Here is a 22214-nt window from a genome sequence, read left to right on the forward strand (position 1 = left end):
TACATGAGCAAAATGTCATGTTTTTCCAGTTTAAATTGATACAGGTTGCTAGAGCTTCTCTAGAGGAAACACGCGAAGAATCACAAACAACCCACATACTGCAGAGAAAATATCTTTATTTAGCGGTCAGAACAATGTGTTTTTTAATAACAGACACATATTAAAAAGTATTGCAAGACAGGCAAGACAGGCAAGACATAATGGGAAAGGAGATGGAATAATTTTCTCCCCCACTAGATGGAGATATTGGTCAAGAATGAGCTCCATGCCTCTTTCGCCCCTTTCTTTCCCTCTTTTTTCTAAACCCTGGGTAAACAATAGAAGGCACAATCACCAGGAAGCAACTTAAACTATTCCATGAATCAAGACGAGGTGCTGAAGCAGGTTGAGTAAATCTGTGAACAAGCGAGATTCTTCATCCTGTTTAAGAGGGGAAGAAACATGGACGTGAGCCACTGTGCAGCTGTTTTATTCATGAGCAAGCATCAGTTAATATCTGAACTTTATATTTTATTACCTGTTAACCAGATGCTTTTGTCGGAACAGGACCAGCATCTCTACAGGCCACTGCAATGAAAACAAAAGGGAAAATGAACTTATAAGGAGACTGGAGTAAAGGAAAGTCGTGTCCACTCGGGCACAGCGGAAATTACGTGTGATGACTTTGTACATGAAATTTGTGTTTTAAAAGAACTGAGGATTAGCACTTGTTCTTATTAGAGTTATTTTCTTGTGTTCTCTATGGACTTGTTGAAAAAAAAAAGCCAAATAAACGACAACTCTGAAAAACTCAAGTCAAGGGAGGAAAGAGACGGACAAAACTCTGCTCTCCAAAGAGGTGACTTAAGGCTAGGACACAAAACTAGCCTTAAACATGAGGGCTCAAATTAATATTGCACCCAGATGAGTCTTAAGTGTCCTTGGATGACAAGCAGTGATTGGATTGCAAGCTTGGTAGCTTTTGATGGCCATGCCTGTCAGCCTTACCTGCTTTTTAATCAGTAATTACCACAGGGGATTCTCTGGCATTTCTTAATTAAATTGGACCAAATGCAATTAAAAACCACACTCTCATTCCCTTAAAAGGGCTCTGTGGAGTCCTTGTTTAGGTCTTGCTGTTAAGAGAATAAGCGGTTGAATGGTCATAGCACCTTCCCATCTCTCGCTGATCTGTACTTGATTATTTCAGTGGTCAAATTAAGTTTGCAGTTTGCATAATACGGGGGAAGATAGCATTTAAGATTAAAAAAATAAACCCTCTAACATGGAGCCAAATAATTAAAAGTTAATATCTGGAGCTCTGGATCACTATGAGAGTAAGTAGTGAAGCGAAGGCTGATCCTGTCATAGCACTAAGTGTAGTACTATATCTTCCCCTTTAACCCCCATATATTTATACACAGGAAATGCTGCAATGTGTCTTTAAAATACTCACCATCTGGAAAAGTCCCCAGCGCTCCAGGAGCCGACAACTACAGACACATCAGTTGTGATTTTTCCATCTGCTGTCGTCATGTCATCTTTGGAGTCGTTATTGTAGTTACCACAGGCGCCGCACATTTTACCAGACAGGCTACTGTGAATAATGACGGTGACCTCCTGAGAAATAGAGTAAGTGACCCGCACAGCGGACGCCCTTTCGATGATCAAAGCCCTCTCTGAGATTTGGACAGAGAGTGTGCTTGTCACTTTGCTGGGAAGAGACACTTTCCTGCCATTTACCTGAATGACACAGATAATGGAGCATAACTGTTATTATTATGGTATAAAATGTCTATTATTATCTAATATAGTATAAAACTGAGCTCAAACCAATCACATTCAATTTTTGCATAAAAATGTTCTCACCCAGGTCACGTGTTCGCTGTTCACTGCCACGATGGTATCGCTGAAGAACACATACACACTGGCAACAGTGGGAGCTGCCCCCTTGTTGCAGACCCTAACGTCCACGACCACACGGAACCACAGCTCAGCGCTCTCGTCACACAGAGACGCCACTTGGAAAGCACCCTGTGCTCCTATCGCGCCTGACATACCATCAAAGGAGCTTAGCTGGCCATCACGGCTGACGACGCATTGGCCCTGCTTCAGGTGGCAACCCCTGACTCCGTCTCTGATATCGCAAACTTCCCCACTGGCACAGGACAGCTTTTCACACTTTACCATACCAGAGGCCTGGCACACACACTTTGACTTGCAGTCGTTGTCCACCAATTCTTGGCCCACCTGGGAAGAAGATGTTAAAAACTCATCATACAGAACTTGTCATAGCTCTATTCAGGTGTTAATTCAGTGACCAGAATATAGGGCTAGTCAGTTTTTACCATCAGATATCTGCCGTTGTACATACACCCACAGTCTTCCAGGACAACACACTGGACACCATTGAAAACGAAGCCATCATCACACTGGCATCCTTCAAAACAGCCCGGAAAACAACCAAACGGGGTAACAAAACTGGCACATGTCCCACTACAGGTGTCGGCACACAGCTCATAGTGACTGTGTGGAGGGCATGATGCAGCTAGAAGAGAAAACAAGGGCAAAAAATTTGTGCCTGAAATACAGAGCACAGATGAATACATGAGCTAATCTTCAGCTAGAGACTGCTGTGTGTTACTTACGGCAGAAAGAGTTGCTCCTCCACTGCTGGATTTGAACTCCTGCACTCTGGCAGGCCAAAGCGTAAGCCTGCACACTGTTACACAGAGTGTCTTTGTTGCCCCCCACAGCACAAACATCAAACACACAATCTGACAGATATACTGCTGGGTCAATGACACTGTGGCAGGCTTTGAAAGGCCCATTAGGCGCACTGATGATGCCGCAGGAGTCGGATTTTCCATACAGGACAGCTTTGGCCTGCTCACATTCTGGGCACTGTCCTCCACAGCCTCCACATATATACCCAGGTAGGTCCACCGTCCATGCCATCCCAAATTCATCAACGTTTTTGGCTTGTTTGCCACCAGGAAGAATGAAATCATCACCACCGTTCTTGTTGTAGTTTCCACAAAGACCACACATCTTTCCCTGGTATGTAGAGGGAACAATCACCTCAACATAATACACAGTGTCATAGAGGACTGTCAGTCCAAAGGCTGTTCGAACAATTATGTTGCGACCTTCCTGGGTTATTTTGAGACGCCCATTCTCCAGGGATAGCGGAAGGTTTAGTAGTTCATCATCCACCTTAAAGATCGAGACAAAAAAAAAAGAAAAACAAGAAGAAGATCGAGACAAAAAATCATTTTTGGGGAAAAAAATGAGAAAAAATACAAGACATATTTACATAAGTATGTTTGATCAAGATAACAAACTCACAAAGACTTTCCAAGGCATTTTCTGCTGGATGTAAATGGCATAACCATAGACTGACACTGCCACTGACTTCGTCACAGCCACCTTTCCATTTCCAAACTTCTCATTCCCCTGAGTGATGGTGAACGGCGTCAGCTGACCTTTGTCATCATCACAAACCTTGGCCAGTACATAGACACAGGTACCCTGGAAATCAAACCTACGTCCATCAAAGGAAATGTAATGAGGATCACCGGAAGCCACACATTTGCCTTCCCCCTCTGGATAGCAGCCTTTCACTCCATTTACAAGCTTACAGATTTCTCCTGGACGGCACTTGGCCTTTTGACAAGACACAGCTCCATTGTCCCCACAAGTGCATTCCTCTGCGCACTTGTCTTCAGAATAGAAGACGTCTCCTTTTTGGTAGTACTGACCATCATAAGAGCACCCGCAGTCCTTCACAGGCACGCAGGTATCCCCGCTCAGGAGGTAGCCTTCGTCACACTCACAGCCTTCTGAACAATACCTGTGGCAGCTGGTAACGGGGGTTAAGCTTGCGCAGGTGGCTGGACAACCCGTGGCACACAGGCTGTAATGGCTGTTAGCAGGACAAGCCATAGCTGTGGGATGGAATGAGAAGATGGGAAAGCAAAGAAGGTAAAAGGTAAAAGATATTTTGAAACAAGAGACTTAATAAAACAGGCAAAAAAAAAAAAATAATTCAAACTCACGACAGAAGCTTTCTGCTCTCCAGGAGTAGATGGTGACTCCAATGCTCTGACATGCAGAGGCATACACTTCCACAGCATCGCACACTGATCCATGGTGCCCTTGATATTGGCAAACGTCAAAAACACAGTCCTCCATGTAAGGAGCTGGGTCCACACGGCTATGGCAATCTTTAAAGGGCCCTGCCTTGTCTGCAATAATGCCACAGTACTTGTTGGCTTCATACACTTTCTTCTGGGAGTCTGAACAGGCTTGGCACCACGGCCCTTGGCAGACTGATGAGCAGCCTGGTACAATGGCCACCTGCCAGCTGTCCCCCAGCTGTCTTTCATTAGACGTGGTGTTGCCGTTGGGCATTGTCAGGTCATCCTGAGCTTTGTCATTGTAGTTACCACACAGGCCGCAGACTGCACCCTGGTAGGTGCTGGGCAGAGTAACGGTCACTGTGCTCTGCCAGTCAAAGGTCACCGTGATACCAGCAGCTGTCTCCACTACAGCTTTCCAGCCGCTGAGGGACACCATCAGCTCGTTATTGTAATTCAGTGGCAACAAAACAAGCTGCCCGTCGAGCTGAAAAGCAGAAAACGAGGGAAGGAGAAGGGAATATTTTTAGGAGCTTATAAATTTAATAATTTTGTGGCCCTTGCTAATCCACTCTAATGTGCAGTTAAATCTTGATTTAATTAAGTCTGCCAGGATCAAAATTTTAATATGCAATTAAAGACATATGCAGAAGAGCATGAGGGATGTCAGAATTAGTACAATGACAAAAGGCATTATCATCCAACGATTTGAGGCTCAGAGTATCTCTTCTGTTTTTTATTTTCAATAAAGCGACTACATGCTGTGCCCTATTTCCTTTTCTCCTCTAATAGCTGCACAAAATGCATTAGGCATTCAATATTTTATTACATCGCCTATATGCTTCACATTATCCACATCATCACTTACCAAGACTTTGTAAGGGTATTCTCTGCTTATGGTGAGAGTGATGCCATATATGGAAAATTTGACGGTGCTTGTGTAGGACACGGCCTTGCTTCCCCGGTGGTCATTCTGCACAGTCACCTTGAACGGCACCAGCCCAGGCTGCTGAGAGCAAAGCCCTGCCAGCTGATATACACACGTGCCTTGGAAATTATACCTGCGGCCATCAAAAGTGCGGTAGTGCGGGTCACCTGAGGCCGAGCAAGTGGCGTAACTAATGGGTCGGCAGGCGCGCTCTCCATCCACTACAGTACACTGCTCTTTGGCAGAGCAGGAAGCCTCACGGCATGCCACAATGCCCAGGGTCATATCACACTCGCACAGGCGATGGCAAGCTTCATCATCCCAGAACTGCTGTCCTGGTTTGTAGTAGCGACCCTGATATGAGCAACCACATGTTTTTGCAGGTACACAGACGCCGGCGCTGAGGACGTAACCCTTGTCACACACACAGGTCTCCACACAGGTCCCGCTGCAGACCTGCTTTTCTCCAGTTAATGGGCAGGATGGCTGACACGGGCTGGCGCAGTCTTCGTAGTGGCTGTTGCGCGGACAGTTCATCGCTGGTTATGAATTAAATAGAGACAATCAGAAAATAAGAACTACATATTTGATTTGAATCATTAGACGAAGAGTTTTTCAAATACTTACGACAGCCAAATTTTGTTCTCCAGTTCTTGATTATTATTCCTTCGTCACGACACTTATCACTGTAGGAGGCCAGAGCCTGGCACAGCATCTTTTTGTCCCCCTTGTTGTAACACATGTCATACACACAGTTGTTCATGAAGGCCTGGGGGTCCACCTTTTCATGACACTTCTGGAACAGGCCGCTGGTCTTGTCCGCAAGAGCCCCACAGAACGCCTCGGTTTTATAGAGCTTAACATCGTTGTTGTCACAGGTAGGGCAGTTTTTCTCACATGTGTCCCAGCAAGGATGTTCCTTGTCCTGTTCAGGTGCTAGCCAGCTCTTGCCCCACTCAATGACTGAGGAAACTGGTTTGCCTGCTGGATTTAGCATTTCATCAAGAACATTAGCGTTGAAGTTGCCGCACAAACCACAGACCAAGCCAAAGTAGCTGCTGGGAAGCTTAATGACAAGGTACCAGTTCCAGTCATAGGAGACAACCAGACCAAAATCTGTCTCCACCTGTGCAGTGTTCCCTCTTTGTAACACTGAGACTTTACCATCACCCAAAAGTACAGGAAGATTCAGCAGCTCCCCGTCCACCTTTAAACAAAATGCACCAGAACAATGGATACACACATATATATATGTACTGTACACAAGCAAATGTCAAAAGTAAGCAGGCAAGAAACTGAAACTCACCATGACTTGACCAACTTGGTTCTTCTGGATGGTGATCTGGTAATCGTACACAAACACATCTACATTTCTGACGTAGGAAACTGCTGTGTTGCCTCTGTTGTCATTCCTCTCAGTGATCAAAAATGGAACTAGACCATCCAGTTCGCCGCACGTCTTAGAGATGACGTACTTGCAGGTCCCCTGGAAGTCATAGTTGTACCCATCAAATGTGTGGTAGTGAGGGTCGCCCCAGGCCCAGCAGGTGCCTGTGTATTTGGGGATGCACGTAGCCTCGCCCTTCTCAACTCGGCATGTCTCCTGTGCCCGACACTTGAGATCTTTGCAGGGATCTGCAATGGATAAATAAAGAATAATTTTCAAATAGCTCTTTAATTGAACCCTAATTATTCAAGTTACTGTATTTTTTTCATTTACCAGTAAAGATTTATCAAATGGGTAAATACAAAATACAGTGTTTGTGTCTTGCCTGTGTTGTAACATGCCCTGATTCCGTTCTTGACCATGCATTTGGTGTCTTGAGGACAGGAGTGCTTTTCACAGATGAGGCCTTTTCCTGGATTACATGTGCACTTTCTGTTACAGTCTTCCTCATACACAACATCACCAGGCTGGTGACACAGAACAAGGTTCATTAGACATGGAAAAAAAATACTCATTAGAAACTAGTGAGAAAACATTATTTCATGCCTAATCAGCAATTTAAACACTAAAATTTTAAGAGCAAATCAAAAACCATAAATCAAACATCGAAATGTCCACCACTCTAGAGAAAAAGCATTATTTCTATATCAGTATTTGTTAAAGCCACTTTGACACACAGAAAAACTATATTATTGTAATTCCTCAGTCATACCTTATAAGTTTTTCCATTCTCATAGCATCCACACTCAATCTCTTTAACACAAGTCTGTCCATTGAATAAGAAGCCAGCATCACAGTCACAGCCTTCTGTGCAGTTGGAGGGGCACTGAACAATCTCTGTGAGGCCAGCACAGGAGGCGGAGCAGGCTTCAGCACACACTTCGTAGTGACTGTTGATCGGGCATTTCATGGCTGAAATAAAGTATCACAAGAAAAGAGAAATTATTTTAGAGATGAAGCCAAAATAGTATTAAAAGGGTATAATAAAGATGAATTTGTGAACTTCATGACTTACGACAGAAGGAAGGCGTTCTCCAGTTTTTGACATCGGCTCCTACAGCGTGACAGTTAAAGGCGTAGGCTGCTACGCTGTCACAAAGCACCTTTCCATCACCATTGGAAGCACACAAATCAAACACACAGTCAGCAAAATATGGCTGAGGGTCCAAGATGCTATGGCAAACTGCAAAAGGCCCGTTGGGATTGGTCATTATACCACAGTAGGCGGACTTTGAAAACACTGCCTTGAGAGCTGGGTCACATTCAGGACAAGAATTCCCTTCGCAGCCATTTTCACACACAACATTGGGAATGGTGACCTTCCATGACTTTCCAAACTCATTCACGTTATTGGTAAGCCTACGATTGGGCATCTCGAAGTCATCGTTTCTGTCCCCGTTGTAGTTGCCGCACAGGCCACAGACCTTACCACGATAATTACCAGGTACTGTGACTGTCACTTGATAGACCAGATCATAAGTGACAAGGAGCCCAAAATTGGTTGCAATAACATAACGATTGCCTTCTTGATAAACTAGAATGGCTCCATCATTTAGATTCATAGGAAGGTAGCTCAACACGCCATTTACCTAAAAGCAAGACATCTGTGTTAGTGCAAGAAATAACTCCACATCAACATTTGTATCTACATAAAAGAAGTAATTACAAATTTCTTTAAAGTAGGCCAACTACTCACCAGGACTCCAAACATATTGTTCCTCATGATGAGAGTGAAGCCGTAGACCTCCACGGCAACCAGCTTGGTTACAGACACCACCTTTCTGTTCTTAACCCTGTCCCACTGCTCATTTTCTACCTGAACGGAAAAGTCCACCAAGTGGGTACCTTCCAGTCCACAACTCTTGGACAGTGTATAAGTGCAGGTCCCCTGGAAATCAAATTTTTTACCATCAAAAGTGAGGTAATGGGGGTCACCAGCAGCTTGGCATACACCCTTGCCAACAGGGTGGCATTTTTGGACACCATCTTCTATTTTACACTTCTCATTAGGGCCACATGTGAACTTCTTGCACTCAACCTAGGAAACAAACAAACAAACAAACAAAAAAAAAAATCCAACCAGGTCAGTAAAAAGCTTCATCTAAATGATTAATCTTTACTTTTCCCTCCTCTAGTTTCCTTTACCTCTCCTCCTTTTTTGCAATTGCACTCCTCCTCACATTGCCCATTGGGATAAAACACTTCTCCAGTTCGGTAGTAGCGGTTATTGTGAACGCAGCCGCACTCCGATAAGGGAACACATGCATCTCCGCTAAGGATGTAACCATCATCACAGGAACAGCCCTCCGCACACTGAGCTTGACAGCCTTTAGGAGGAGTCAGACTTTGGCAAGTCGCAGGACAGGCGATTGCACAAATTTCATAGTGGGTGTTGGTGGGACATTGCATCGCTGTATACAAGGGACATAAAAGAGCCAATTCAATTTAGAGCACAGAAGCAGGCAGCCATTAGAAAAGGTACATAAAACCTGAGGGAAAAGAAGAAAAATTCACTGAAGTGTGTAACATAAAAAACAAGACAAACACTGTTTATTCTACCTTTTCCTTTTTTCCAATTCATGAAAAATATACTTATTAATTAATTATTTTTCAATGGAAATTATCTATAAAATGAAAGCATTTCTCACCACAGAAGTGAACCGTTCTCCAGTTGTACACATTGGCCCCTGCAGCCTGACAGGCAGATGTGTATGCTGTAATAGCCTTACACAGCACGTCCTTCCTGCCCTTATATAAGCATACATCATAAACACAGTCTTCAAAAAAGCTAGCTGGATCAACCTTGGCGTGGCAGTCGCGGAATGGCCCTTTTGCATCTTTTACCACACCACAGAAATCATCTTTTTCATACTGAACTTTCTGATTAATGTCGCAGTCAGGACAGACCCCTTTACAGCCTTCGACACAACCCGGGATCTCAGCCACTCGCCAGCTGGTACCGAAATCTACTGGCGAAACGGGTGTTTTACCATTTTTCGGGATCAGGTCATCCTCAGGTTTGCCGTTGTAGTTGCCACAGAGGCCACAAACGGCACCCATGTAGTTGCTTGGCAGTGTTACAAACACGGCACTGTCCCAGTTAAAGGAAACTTTCAGGCCAAAATCAGTTGTGACGACTGCATACCAGCCACTCTTGTAGACAGATATCTTTCCCTCCTCCAGGGTGATAGGCAGATTGACCAGCTCGTTATTCACCTGAAGCCAAATGAAACATTCAGTTTGGTGAAAATAGGACCACAATTCACAGAATTAACATTGTCATATTAAACACTAGGTACTTCTTACCATAAGCTGGCCTTTGTGTGTCTTAGTAATGATAATGCTGAAGGAGTACACCTTGATCTCTACTAACCCGGTGTAGGCGACCACCTTGCTGCCCCGGTGATCATTCTGCACTAGGATTTCAAATGGCACTAACTCTGGGTCCTTGGAACAGAGTGCAACAAGCTGGTAGACACATGTGCCCTGGAAGTTAAATTTCTTCTTGTCAAAGGTCATATAATGGGGATCACCAGTGGCCTGGCAGGTGCTGAAAGACAATGCTTGGCACTTTCTTATGCCATCAACCACTTTGCACTCCTCCCCGGTCCTGCAGCCCTTTTCCTCGCACTGAACCTGTCTGCTTCCAGCTACACATTTACACCATTGCTTGCAGCCTTGGTCAGCCCAGAATGCCTCTCCGGGAGGAATATATCGACCCTCATAGGTACAGCCACACTGAGCAGCAGGAACACACTTATCTCCGCTTAAAACAAAGCCTGCTTTACAGGTACAGGTCTCCACACAAGGGCGTTTGCATTTGGAGGAAGCATTTGGGTCCGAACATGTGTCAGGACAGGCGCTGCCACAGAGCTCATATTGGCTGTTTGCTGGACATTTGGCAGCTTTAGTGAGAAAAAAAGAATAATGTAATTAGTAATTCTAACAGTTAATGAAAAATAAATGTCGCTTAATTAAATTGTTAACTTAGTTAAATTACTCACGACATTGTGCCTTCTTCCTCCACTCTTGAACCTGGACCCCAGCAATCTGACAAGCTTCAGCATAAGCCTCCACTGCACTGCAGAGGAAATGTCGCAGACCACCTCCCATGCATAAATCATATTTACAGTCCTCTATGTATGGTAGTGGGTCAATGATTTTATGACATTTGCTAAATAGGTCAAGTGCAATGATGCCACAAAACAAGTCACTCTCCCATGTTTTCATCAGGCTGCTTTCACAGTTATCCAACCCATCTGTACAGCCATCTCTGCACTGAGCTTCCCCAAGCCCTGGCACCTTCCAGCTCCTACCAAAGGCCAGAGCTCCACCTGCCTGTGCGCCAGAGGGTGTGGTGAAGTCGTCACTGGGATTTCCATTGAAGTTACCGCACAGTCCACAAGTCTTACTAGCATAACTGCTGCACAAAGTGACCACAAGCCGTTGTTCCCAATCATAACGGACTGTCAGACCAAAATCGGTCTCAATGAGCACAGAGCTTCCGCTCTTATGCATTCTCAGTTTGTCATTATTCAAGGTTACTGGCAAACTCCACAGAATATTGTCAATCTGCCCAAATGAAAGATGAAAAGAATTATTTACTACACTGCATTTTGATAAATATTATTTTGAAATAATAAATAATAATAAATAATAATAATAAATAATTAAAGACAAGTCAGGATGTTTGAAAAATTAAACAGCTTTTTAGCAGTAATAAATTGGAAGGCTTACCCTCACACGCCCAGTCTCGGACCGAACTACTGTGATGGTAACATCAAACACCTTCACTGTGACCATGGCAACATATGATACCTTGAGATTTCCTCTGTGCTCATTCTGGGCGAGGATCTCAAATGCAGGGAGACTATCACCCTTGTCACAGTTTTTAGAAATGACATATGTGCAGGTACCCATGAAGTTAAAGTGTCGTCCATCAAAAGTACGGTAGTGAGGATCTCCCACTGCCCAGCATGTTCCAGGATTTTTTTTTACTGGAACACAGGAGGGACGGCCATCCTTCATCTCACACATCTCATTGACCCTGCAGGTGATGCTGCTGCAGGACAGAGATGCACTTCCTGTTAAAAAAAACAAAACAATAATTACTCACATCAGTCTGCTTAATAAATGTGAAATATTACTGGTGAAGGAGTGGGGGGAATGCTAAACATCAATACTGTGTGCTGCTTACCTGGCTGCACGCACTGTCCTAGGGACCCATAACCGTTCATCTGACTGAATCCTATACTGTAGAGAGCAAAAGGCGAACCTGAGCTGGACAGGGTGTGTTTGTTGTTGGTAGGGCTTTGGTTGTAGGATATTTCTGCCCAAGAGAACTCTGATCCTTCAATCTTTTTCCACTGCACATCACGAGGCAGCTCTGTATTATCCCAACGGAGTGTTGCTGCTGCACTGGTTTGTGCTACAACTAAAGCTTTGTTTTCAAACCCAGCTAGAGCCTCAAATGAGTAGGAAAAGCAGAAACGGTCTGTGGATATTACATTCGTCAAGAAAGGGTCGTAGTACAGTAACCAGCTATGTTCCACACCATTGAAGAGCAATAGGACCTGGATGCCATGATCAGCCTGAATGGACAGCGCGTCAGGATTGTGGTACTGGATCTCTATTGTCTGCCCTGTGCTCAAACTCAAATCATCTTTACGTTGGCCATTTTGGACAGTGACACTTGTGTTCTGGGAGGCCTGAAGGTAGACACTATCAAAATTCTTCTGGAAACTCAGGGGAGGCATGACGAAGCTTGTTCCCCAGCTGCTTACTGGCAGTAGATGCTCATAAACATGGTTGCATTTTGCGAATCTCCAGGTACAAGTGTGACCACTGAAAACGGCAACAGGGTGTTTGGAGGAAACTCTGGTGCCTGAAAGTTCATATGAACTCTGAAGCTGGACACTCTCATATGGCTTGAGGTTTAATACCATTTTGCTGTTTTGATCGTAGACACGGTTCTCAAACTTGATTGCCCCTTGTGGGAAGATCTCAACTTCTTGGGCCTCTTTTCCATTTGTCACAGAGAACTCTTTAAATGTTGCATAGGGGGTTCCAGGAGGTGTAAAGATGAAATATTCTGTACCCCATTCACTGACTGGATAGATCACAGATGTATCTGCTGTGTACAGCTTGTAGTTGAAGGAGGTTACAGTCACATCTGCGGAGGCTTCAATACGCACTGTATTGGAAGACTTCGTGCTACCATACATTTCAACGCCATCGGGGAGACTGATGGTAACCACCTCTCCAGCATTTAAAGTTTTTTCTTGCTTGAAGCTTAAGGGAGGTACTTGCACTGTCACTTTAGTATTTGCCTGAATAGCAGTGATGTGGAGTTGATATTGGGGAGTGTCATAGTGCTGAAGATAATTCTGTAGGAAGGAAAGGGCAAACTCCCTCCCTGCCCATCCAGCGCTAGATGGACCTGGGAGAAGGTGAGAGAGCAGGAAAACGGCAAAAAAACACAGAGTAAGAGCTTTTCACATTCTCAGAAACGAAAAAGGCAGGCATCATCTTGTGCATGATGAAAATATGTCATAAAAGCGTCAGGAAATTAATGAGACAGTTTTTGCCAAAGCAGTCAAAGGATTCTCAGGCTGGCAATACAAAAACACGGCTTGAGAGTTCTTGGATAGCATACAGATTACAAAGAAACAATATGACACCAAAGAGAGAGCGGCTGAAAAATGCCTCCATTTCAAAGTTACAAAGGCTGGGATGAATGCTACTCTATAATGAATGGATAGCTTCTTTCCTTGATAACAATTGTCAGAGATTTAGACGAAGGAATAGTCACTTGACTGCTTCTCTGGAGCACTCAATAAGTCACTTGCGCAGACAATATAATTGCATAATGGAAATATTATCAATATCTGCGCTTTTGCTGTGAAAAGACCACATTCTGGGCTCAGTCAGGGCCTGAGGGATTTAGATTACACTCCTGTTTCATCCATTCAGTTTTAATAGTGCCAACTCAATAGCAGCTAAAGGTAAATGCTATTCCCAACAAAAGCAAATTTCAATTTAGATGGCTATCCTTTATGTGCCGCACTCTCAAATTCTTTACCTGTTTAACATTCTGCCTCATTCACACAAACACCTAGTGTGGTGACACAACAATGCTTTCAAATCATGAGACTGGAATCTTGGATAAATTGCTTCAAATTGAGCAAAAAAAAAACAAAAACCCCAAAAAACCCAAAAAACAAATTGAGCAGTTTCATTCTGCAAGGTTTGTGTGGTTTGTATCCTGAGATTCTTAGTTTTCATCCATTTTTACGAGGTAATTAATTTAAGGTGACTGGAATTAACACACAAAAAGAATATATAAGAATATATATATATAGTTTTCTATGAACAATTGAGTGAATAGATTCTTTGCAAGAACTGAACTGATTTCCTGCTTTTATAGTAATATTTGAGCTGGCACAATGGACTTCTTTGAGAAGTAGAAAATTAATCAAGCATTCAACCACTAAAAATAATTTTTCTGTTCAGGAAAACAACTAAACTATAATTAGTAACTGTAATTTGGCATCATAGTAAAAAAACAACAACATTTTTTCAGCTGTTTTATAAGCATTTGAAAATTCATGGACAACAACAACAACAACTATATTTTAGAATTAAAAATATAATTGAAATCTACGTGGACACACATCTCGAATTGAGTTGAAGAAAAGAACAAATGTATCCAAGCAAAATGAAGAATGACCAAATATACTTACAGCTGAGTAAAGCTGCCAAAGCGCAAAGTATCAACAGGGCTCCCATGGCTGAAGGAAAGAAATTCTTGTTTTAATTGCTGAAAGTTTTCTGAGTTATATTATTTAACCAGCCTGAATCTTAAAGAGCCCAATGCTTACCTGCTTCGAGCAATGCTTGGGATGATAGGTCTTTCACCTCGATCTTTTTATAGCCTAATGGGCAAAAGCAACAACCAATAAAAAAACACGAAATGTCCACAACTCTATCAAAACAATACCCTTCCTCTAAAACAAATTTAGGCAGAACTTGGTTGACTTGCTGTTTGTTAATATGGGTGTGACGTCTAATACAAACTATAGGCCCATGTATGGAATGAATCATTTATATTTTACTGTGTGAGCACACTTTGGTATCTGTCAAGAATTCTTAGATGTTTTTAATGGTCTCTGATAAACTTTTATTAAAAAAGAAAGAAAGAAAGAAAAAAAAGTATGTTTTTTTTAAGTAACTCTTGTTCTCATTTTCTCTTACATAAATAATAAAACATAAAGCTTGACCCCATTTTACAAGTTTTCATCAAAATAAAATCTAGTGACACTCAATATCTAAACACTGAGAGATATAGGCTAATTTTATTATCAGCTGATATCCAGTTGTATATTCTGGTGTAACCAAACAATATAATCTGTTTTAGATTAGGAAAGGCACGAACCTGATAAGGCCAAAATCACTGCTTACCTTCAAAGTTACTCAGATCTCTTGTAATAGAACAACTTTGAACAATACAAAAGTACAGACAGTGTTTATATACTATTTTTTATTTTATTTTAATGTTGATTTCTGATGTTACAGTTGCTTTCTTATTTTTTACTCAGTTTATGTCTATAACAATGATCATAATCATCATCACAATGGCCAGAACATAAAGTGCAGTAACTGGCAATGATTCTTTCACATTGCTGTGGAGGAACCTTGTCCCACTGCTATCTGCTAAACTGTTGAAATCCAGCCATATGGGAGCATTTTCAAGCATTAACTGACAAAGCATTGTGATAGGATTTCAGTCCGGACTTTGACTGGGCCACTCCAAAACCTACATTTTATGTTTTTCAGAAGTGGACTGGCTTTTGTTTCAGATCAATGTCCTGCTGCATAGCCCAAGGGTGCTTCAAGGCACTAAATAAAGACTGGACACTACTTCAGGATTTTCTCATAGACTACAGAGTTCATAGTTCCATCAATTACGACAAAGCACCCAGATCCTGAAGAAGCAAAGTAGCCCCAGAACATCCATATTACTAACACATTTTTTATGAATTGCTGTGTTAGTTTTACATCAGATATAACAGGACTTAAACCTTCTGAAAAGTTCAGTGTTTGTCTCATCAATCCACAGAATATTGTTCTAAAAGTCTTGTGGATCATCAAGATCACTGGAGTCTCAAAGCCTTGTAAATGGCCTTGCAACCCTTGATACATGTCAGTGACTTTGTTTTGTTTTTTCAGTTCATAGGATAATGTGTCCCTTTTTGAGCTCTTTTAACCTACTTCACTTTGTCAAACAGGCTCTATTTAAATGATTTATTGATTTCACATATCTGGCAGTAATAGGTGTGGCTAGTGAAAATTTTACAATTACTTTTTCGCACAGGGGCATATAGGTTTGGATAGCTTTTTTTTTTTTTTTACATTATTAAATAAAGTCAACATTTAAAAACTGCATTTTCAACTAACATCAAAATTTGTTTTTATAAAATGTGACAAACCAAACAAAAAACAGATCATGGGCAAATACTTTTTTATTGCGGCACTGTATTTTTTATTAAGATAAGCAGCTAAGAACACTTTTTCTTCATTTCTCAAATGAGACGTTCTGACCATGTCCAAACTGCTTCTGTCCACGACACCGTATACTTTAAGGAAGTTTCTCATGAATGATGTGTTCTTTGTAAAGCTTGCAGATTGGGTGGATGATCCCATGGAACTGAGTCAACAATTATTAAACTAACATTACTGTAATATGGATATAGCTGGGCGAAATGGGAGGTTTCTGTTGGTTTTGTGTGTCACTCAAAGAATAACAGTGGGCAGTGAAGGGTGCAACAATTATATGTGATAGAGCAAAAGTAAATATAACTCAGAGCTCAAAAGTGTACAGTAGAGTTTGTTAAAAAAAAATCTAATACTCAAATATTTAATTGGTGATCAGGAGGTCTTGGGCAGGGTCAGAGAAAGCCTTGTTTCGTTATTATAGACATATTGTTGGACTGGGTATAGGTGCGCCCTCACTGTTTTTTCTTCTTTTTCAATAGACCTGTTTTAACACTACTGACAGGTCCTCTTTTTTGATAAATGTCTCGGGGTTCAACTGGTAACAGTAATTCCAATATTGTGTCAATATTAGATTATGGCAGACTACAAAGACATTCAGTGCATATGGCATCCAGTTTTGCTGCTATAAAAATGTTATTATGCTATTATATTAAGTAGGTAATATGATATGATTGTCGTGGAAAACAAAACATACCAGGTTGGAAAGTCATGAAGGAACCAGACCTGACAGAACTGAGGATTGAGGTACTTAGGATTTCTGGAGACACTACAGTCTTGGGACCTCTGATTAATCCTTCTTGACACCAAACTATTTGAGCAATGGGTTGCAAAAGTTGTTTTTTGTTTGTTTGCTTGGTTTTTTTTAAAGCTTACATGTTTTTTATACCTTTTTATGTGTTTGAAATTTGGCCAGTTTTGACCTCATAAGTGGTCTATACTGAATATAAAACTACAGAGCTAATTAACATGTTGTCCACTTGTCCACAAAAAATATACACAGACATGATATGTCTGGTTCAGTTTTACAATTTCCTGAACCCCTGATTTTACCTCTATTTAACACATTGATGGATCTAAAATCCATCAAACTAGAGACAAATTTGACCAACAACAGCATCAGCGGGCAAAATTTAGTAGTACCTGTGCAAGAGTATAAAATATAATTTTTAAAAATGTTTTTGATTGAAAAGTCATCAAATTTCAGGCTGGAAGAATGACATTTAGGGTGTCTGTGAAGGTTCTCAATGGTCCAGGTCATCTGCGGTTATGTAGCTTGGAAAGAAAAGCGTCTGGATTTCTTTAAGTTGCTTGAAGACGTTTCACCTCTCATCCGAGAAGCTTCTTCGGTTCTAAGTTCAAATGGTGGAGAGTCCCAGATTTAAGCCCTGTAGGAGTGTCCCCTAAGAAGGACATAGACCCCTATTGATCCTCTACCCAATCACACGAGCCAAGGTGTGAAAACGTATGAAGGTCACATTCAGCCAGGGTTTCAGGTGAACTCATTGTGAAACCTGGCCCTAGCCTATCATGCAATTTCCTGAGGTCAGATGGCCCAGGATGTGAGTGGGTGTTAAGGCATCTGGGAAGGGTTCTCAAAACTGGATTATAGATGGCAGACAGTTGGTGTCTTAAGCCACCGCCTCGGTTCAAAGATGGTCGTTCACAGTAGACACAGATGGCTTCTTTCACTTCTCTTTCAAACCATCTGTCCTCTCTGTCCAAAATATGAACATTGCCATCCACGAAAGAGTGACCTTTGTCCTTTAGATGCAGATAGACCGCCGAGTCTTGTTCCGCCAAGGCGACTCTTCTATGTTGTGCCATGCGTTTACAAAGTGGGTCTTTAGTCTTTCTTCAATGTACAGGTCTAAGCAATCCTCATTACACTGAACAGCATATACTACGTTGTTAAGTTTGTGTTTAGGAATTCTGTCTTTGGGATGAACCAGTATTTGTCTGAGTGTGTGAGTGTGTGGCTGGGTGTGAAGTACACTGGGATGTCGTGCTTGGAGAAGAATCTCCTGAGTTTTTCTGATAAACCGGCTACATAGGGGATGACAATGTTGTTGCGTTTGTCTTTCTGATCCTCCCTAGTTGGTGTCTGATCTCCACCATTTGACCTTAGAACTGAAAAAGCTTCTTGGATGAGAGGTTATTTAGGGTATGTTTACTAATGTCAAATGTCAAAACATGTTTCACCATTGAAGGGTTAAATATGTTTAGCAGCTAGGATAACAGAAAGTATTGCTGTTGTTTTGACTTGTTTTGCTATGACTATTTGCATATTACCATACCAGCACTGACTATAACAACTACTACCCAGAGTTGGGCAGGTTTCATACAACAACCATGCAGTCACGAAACTTTACTGGTGTGCAGCCAAAGAAGCTTGTTTGAAGATTGGTGTGGTCTGAGTCAATTGATTGCAGAATGTCAACATGTGGATGGACGTTGAAGCCGGCATGTGTTCCCAACACAGAATAAAAGTTAGTTCGCTGATATCAAAATCCCCCCAAATAAGGCTCTGTATAGGTATGGAGCAATACGTGTACAGTGCCTTAATTTCAGGTGGCTGTGGCTCAGGTGGTAGTGTGGGTTGTCTACCGATTGGAAGGTTGGTGGATCAATCCCCATTCCATCCTATAGTCTATCTGTTAAAGTATCCATGGGAAAGATATTGAACCCTGAGTCTCCCTCGATGCATCCAGGTGTGTGTGTGTGTGAGTGATTAGATCAGTGAGAATTATAGTAGAAAGTCCTTTGAGGGTTCAAACTGAGTTGAATGATTTCATATAAATACCAGTCAATTTTGGTCATGGACTAATTGACGATCCATGCAAGACAATTTAAAACGATGGCAAATCTTTTAGAGAGATTCACTCCACATGGAGCTCCTGTGAGGGGCATCAGATTTCAGTTAAATGAGACAACATTCACAGTAATATGTTTTAACTTTAAAATGATGGTTTACAATTAAAAAAAGCATCTTTGTTTAGTGAAAAACCTTAGCACACATTTAGAAATAATCTCATTCTATGCTAACAAGCCTGTAAATACATACAGCAACATATGTTTTCTGTACCATTGCTTTAAAAAAGTCCCTGTTTCTGCTGATCCAGCCAAAAACACCATGTACCTGAGTTTTTAAAATCAGAAATGTGACATAACGAGTTGCAAAAGTCTTTATAAAAGGCACCACGGTTTCATCTGTATTCCTGTGGCATGGCCGGCCGTACATGCGTCCAGTGCGGAGGTAATTTGACGCGCCACAGCACAAACGGCCCTGATGCACATAATAGTGTAAATATCACGCTCCACACCACTGTTACAACGATGTTGCAATTCAGAACTACTCACCAACAGGATATCACATACTGTGCTGTCATGCTGTGACACGTTGTATTCATCTTATCCTCCCCCACAAATGTCATTTCAGTTCTGTCCAGGATATACTACCTCGCTGCGGGAACTCTCAAATCCTTCAGCAAGATGACCATTTCTCAGCTGAAAGTCATCACATCTGTTTCCACACAAGAGGCCTGAGACTGAGATGGTTAACTTGAGGTTAACTTAGTGGGTGGATGACAAGTCAATTTTGACCTCAAATAGTGTGAAAAGTCTGCAGCTAAACAAATAGTGTGAAAAGTCTGCAGCTAAACAAATAGTGTAATTTATAATCTCCATTGTCAAATGGCAGACTGTGTTCCTCTCTGTTTATTGGAAAGCAGAGAGATCAGTTCATGCTTGCATTCTTAATTCATAAACACTGTTTTACTTATTGTATTTTCCTGAGTCACCGCCAATAGAAACCTAAAGTGAAATATTACTGTGTTTATTGTGAAAATGTCATTGTGATCCTTTTTAAAAGGACAGAAAGAAGAACGAACTGACAGTACAGAGGTACAAACTCTACCATAAAATAGAAAAACATCAGCAACAATGGTGAAATCAAAGACATGTAACACTTGGCACACCCATTCCTTGAATCACTATCTGTGGGGCCTGTAGACCACGCCTCTGCTACAGTTACACTATAGGCAGTTTTCTGAGAGTAGAAGTGGCCACAAAGGTCCTTTTGCCCCTAGTGTATTTCAGAAACGCGTACACATTGGCCATCACTGTGGGCGTAGCCACGTTTAACACAGGCAGCCCTTCTTGCTTCTCCAGCTGCAGTTTGCCAGAGAGGAAAGGCTCAGTGGACACAACAGGACGGTGGACCTCACTGAGCTCATAGCGGCTATTCTTAGAGCATGACATACCTAGGAGGGAGACAAGTCTTACATCAGCAGCCTTGCTGAGCTGATTTACACAGCGTATATCTCATTAAACGAATTTTTAAATCTGATTTACATAATATTGCTTTTACTTTATACATACGCTCCATCTAAAGGGCCCTTATCTCTGACCATTCTCTTTAGCACAGCTTTTCCAACTCAGTACAAGGCAGGGTCAAGGCGCACAGTGTTAGATGTGAAATGGATAAGTCTTGTGAAAATTGATCATTTTCTATTTAAATTTAAAGGGTTATAAAATACTGTTTAATTTGGTTTAAATAATGAGGGTTTCTGTTAATTATACCAACTGGGGCAGTAGATATCCCAGGATGACATAAAATACATATTAAATGATGAATATAGGTATGAGTGGCATTTGTCACTCCCTCTGTTACTATTAACATCATAATGATTATGGGCAATTGCTATTGTCCCTCATAAAGTCTGCATGACTGCTACATGCATAAAATGTTCATAAATGCCTGCACATCAATAAAAGGGCCCTCTAAAGCTCTCGGGGTAAATATATCTTTAACTGAGAAAAAGAATGATTAACCATTTACTCAGCATAGAAAGCGTCACATCCTTACCAACAGTTGCTCTTCAGACAGAATTATAAAGATCTAAGCAGCTAAGCAGCGCCTGTGCTTATCAACAGGAATTTACTACAATCATGGAAGTAAGTAATGGGATTTAACACATGGCGCTCTGCACATGGCTGTGATTCAACAACACTCCGCACTGTCTTCAAAAAGCTTCTGTGTGTGTCTCATAGGGACATGAAGCAGAACTGTGGGTACAAACTAGAGCACCTCAGACAAGCTTTTCATTGGGTGACCATGTTCTCTGAAAAAACAAAGACTGCAGAGCTGCAACTGCTGTGTTTGGATGTGAGGACCAAATGATGAACTCCATCAGCTTTAAGTCCAAATACATTTGAATTATGAGAGATTAAGGTGCGCTGTAGGCATTTACATGGCCTGACTGGAGACTATGATAAAGGCCTATAAACCTAGATGTGCCAGCTGTGTGCATCCAGCTGATCTGGATGTGCACAGTTCTCTAGGCTCTGGGTAAAAAAAACCCACAATCTTAGAAGCAGGCCTGAACACAGTCTTATTTTATTTAATTAATTAATTAATGTTTTTTACAGCTGAGTCACCATTCTTGCAGTGGTCGGTGGGCCTTGCTTATTTCAAGTACTGGTGTATGAATAGCTAATGTCAGGCTACTCACATGACACAGTGAGGAGCACAATGACACACAGGTGTAGTAGCTGAATTGAGGAATTCATAGGCCATTAAAAAAGTGACAGTCGTGAATTGTATAATACTTTATTACACTGATCATTTAAATGGTTCTATGTCTTTTATAATCAATAATTTAAGCAATTTATCAGGCTGTTGGTGTTCATTCAGAGGTTAGCCAACTCCTAGTGCAAATATGCGGGCGTGCTAAACTTTGACAAGAGGAAAATGATCTAGGATTGTGTGAAAAGGCCACAGTGCACAACAGAGAACTACATCATAGAGGAGTGAAATATTAGACTTTTACTGTTAACATTTGTTCTTCTTTTGTTTGTTTGCATTTTTTGGTTTTAGTTCAGTTTGGCTTCAGTCTCACTTCTAGAGTAGGCTTGTTCATTTTAATCTTTAAGATTTGGACTTAAGTTTACTAAAATGCCCCCTTCACACTCCCTCCCACCATGTTTATTTTTCTGTTTAGCTTTAGTAAAGTATATGTCATGTAAAATATCAGTTGTCTGCTACAGGACATGAATGCATCATGTTGAGGGTAACCGAGACACCGCCTTTAATTAATTGAATGATTTTAAGGAAATCCTGGATGTGAATTTTATAAATTTGCAGACAGATCTGCCTTACATGAATATG

The 22214-nt window shown here is 41.6% G+C and overlaps 1 protein-coding gene across 1 annotated transcript; it reads right to left on the reverse strand.

Moving 5' to 3' along the window:
* Positions 1-106: 106 nt before the first annotated feature.
* fcgbp (Fc gamma binding protein) lies at positions 107-14451 on the reverse strand. The gene is made up of 22 exons (XM_085292413.1): positions 14236-14451; positions 11691-12932; positions 11231-11577; positions 10498-11065; positions 9800-10398; positions 9142-9709; positions 8639-8904; positions 8190-8531; positions 7509-8082; positions 7206-7405; positions 6819-6960; positions 6353-6681; positions 5674-6253; positions 4987-5585; positions 4038-4605; positions 3328-3926; positions 2628-3195; positions 2328-2527; positions 1849-2229; positions 1436-1722; positions 518-567; positions 107-420 (listed from the first exon to the last, which is right to left on the reverse strand). Exons 1-21 carry the CDS (start codon positions 14279-14281, stop codon positions 558-560), a joined length of 9015 nt encoding a protein of 3004 aa, XP_085148539.1. The 5' UTR covers positions 14282-14451; the 3' UTR covers positions 107-420; positions 518-557.
* Positions 14452-22214: the final 7763 nt, after the last annotated feature.

Source organism: Mchenga conophoros, linkage group LG11 (assembly GCF_057382185.1).
Source record: "Mchenga conophoros isolate Kocher_MC1m ecotype Shallow Benthic linkage group LG11, M_conophoros_male_GT1.1, whole genome shotgun sequence".
In the NCBI taxonomy this organism is placed as follows: Eukaryota; Metazoa; Chordata; class Actinopteri; order Cichliformes; family Cichlidae; genus Mchenga; species Mchenga conophoros.

Bases quoted from the DNA above. Each gene is read 5' to 3' on its own strand.
- fcgbp (XM_085292413.1), bottom strand. From the start codon at position 14,281: ATGGGAGCCCTGTTGATACTTTGCGCTTTGGCAGCTTTACTCAGCT. The intron at 12,933-14,235 runs GTAAGTATATTT...ACCTTCTCCCAG, and splicing joins TTTGGCAGCTTTACTCAGCT to GTCCATCTAGCGCTGGATGG. The intron at 6,682-6,818 runs GCAAGACACAAA...TATCCATTGCAG, and splicing joins CAGGGCATGTTACAACACAG to ATCCCTGCAAAGATCTCAAG.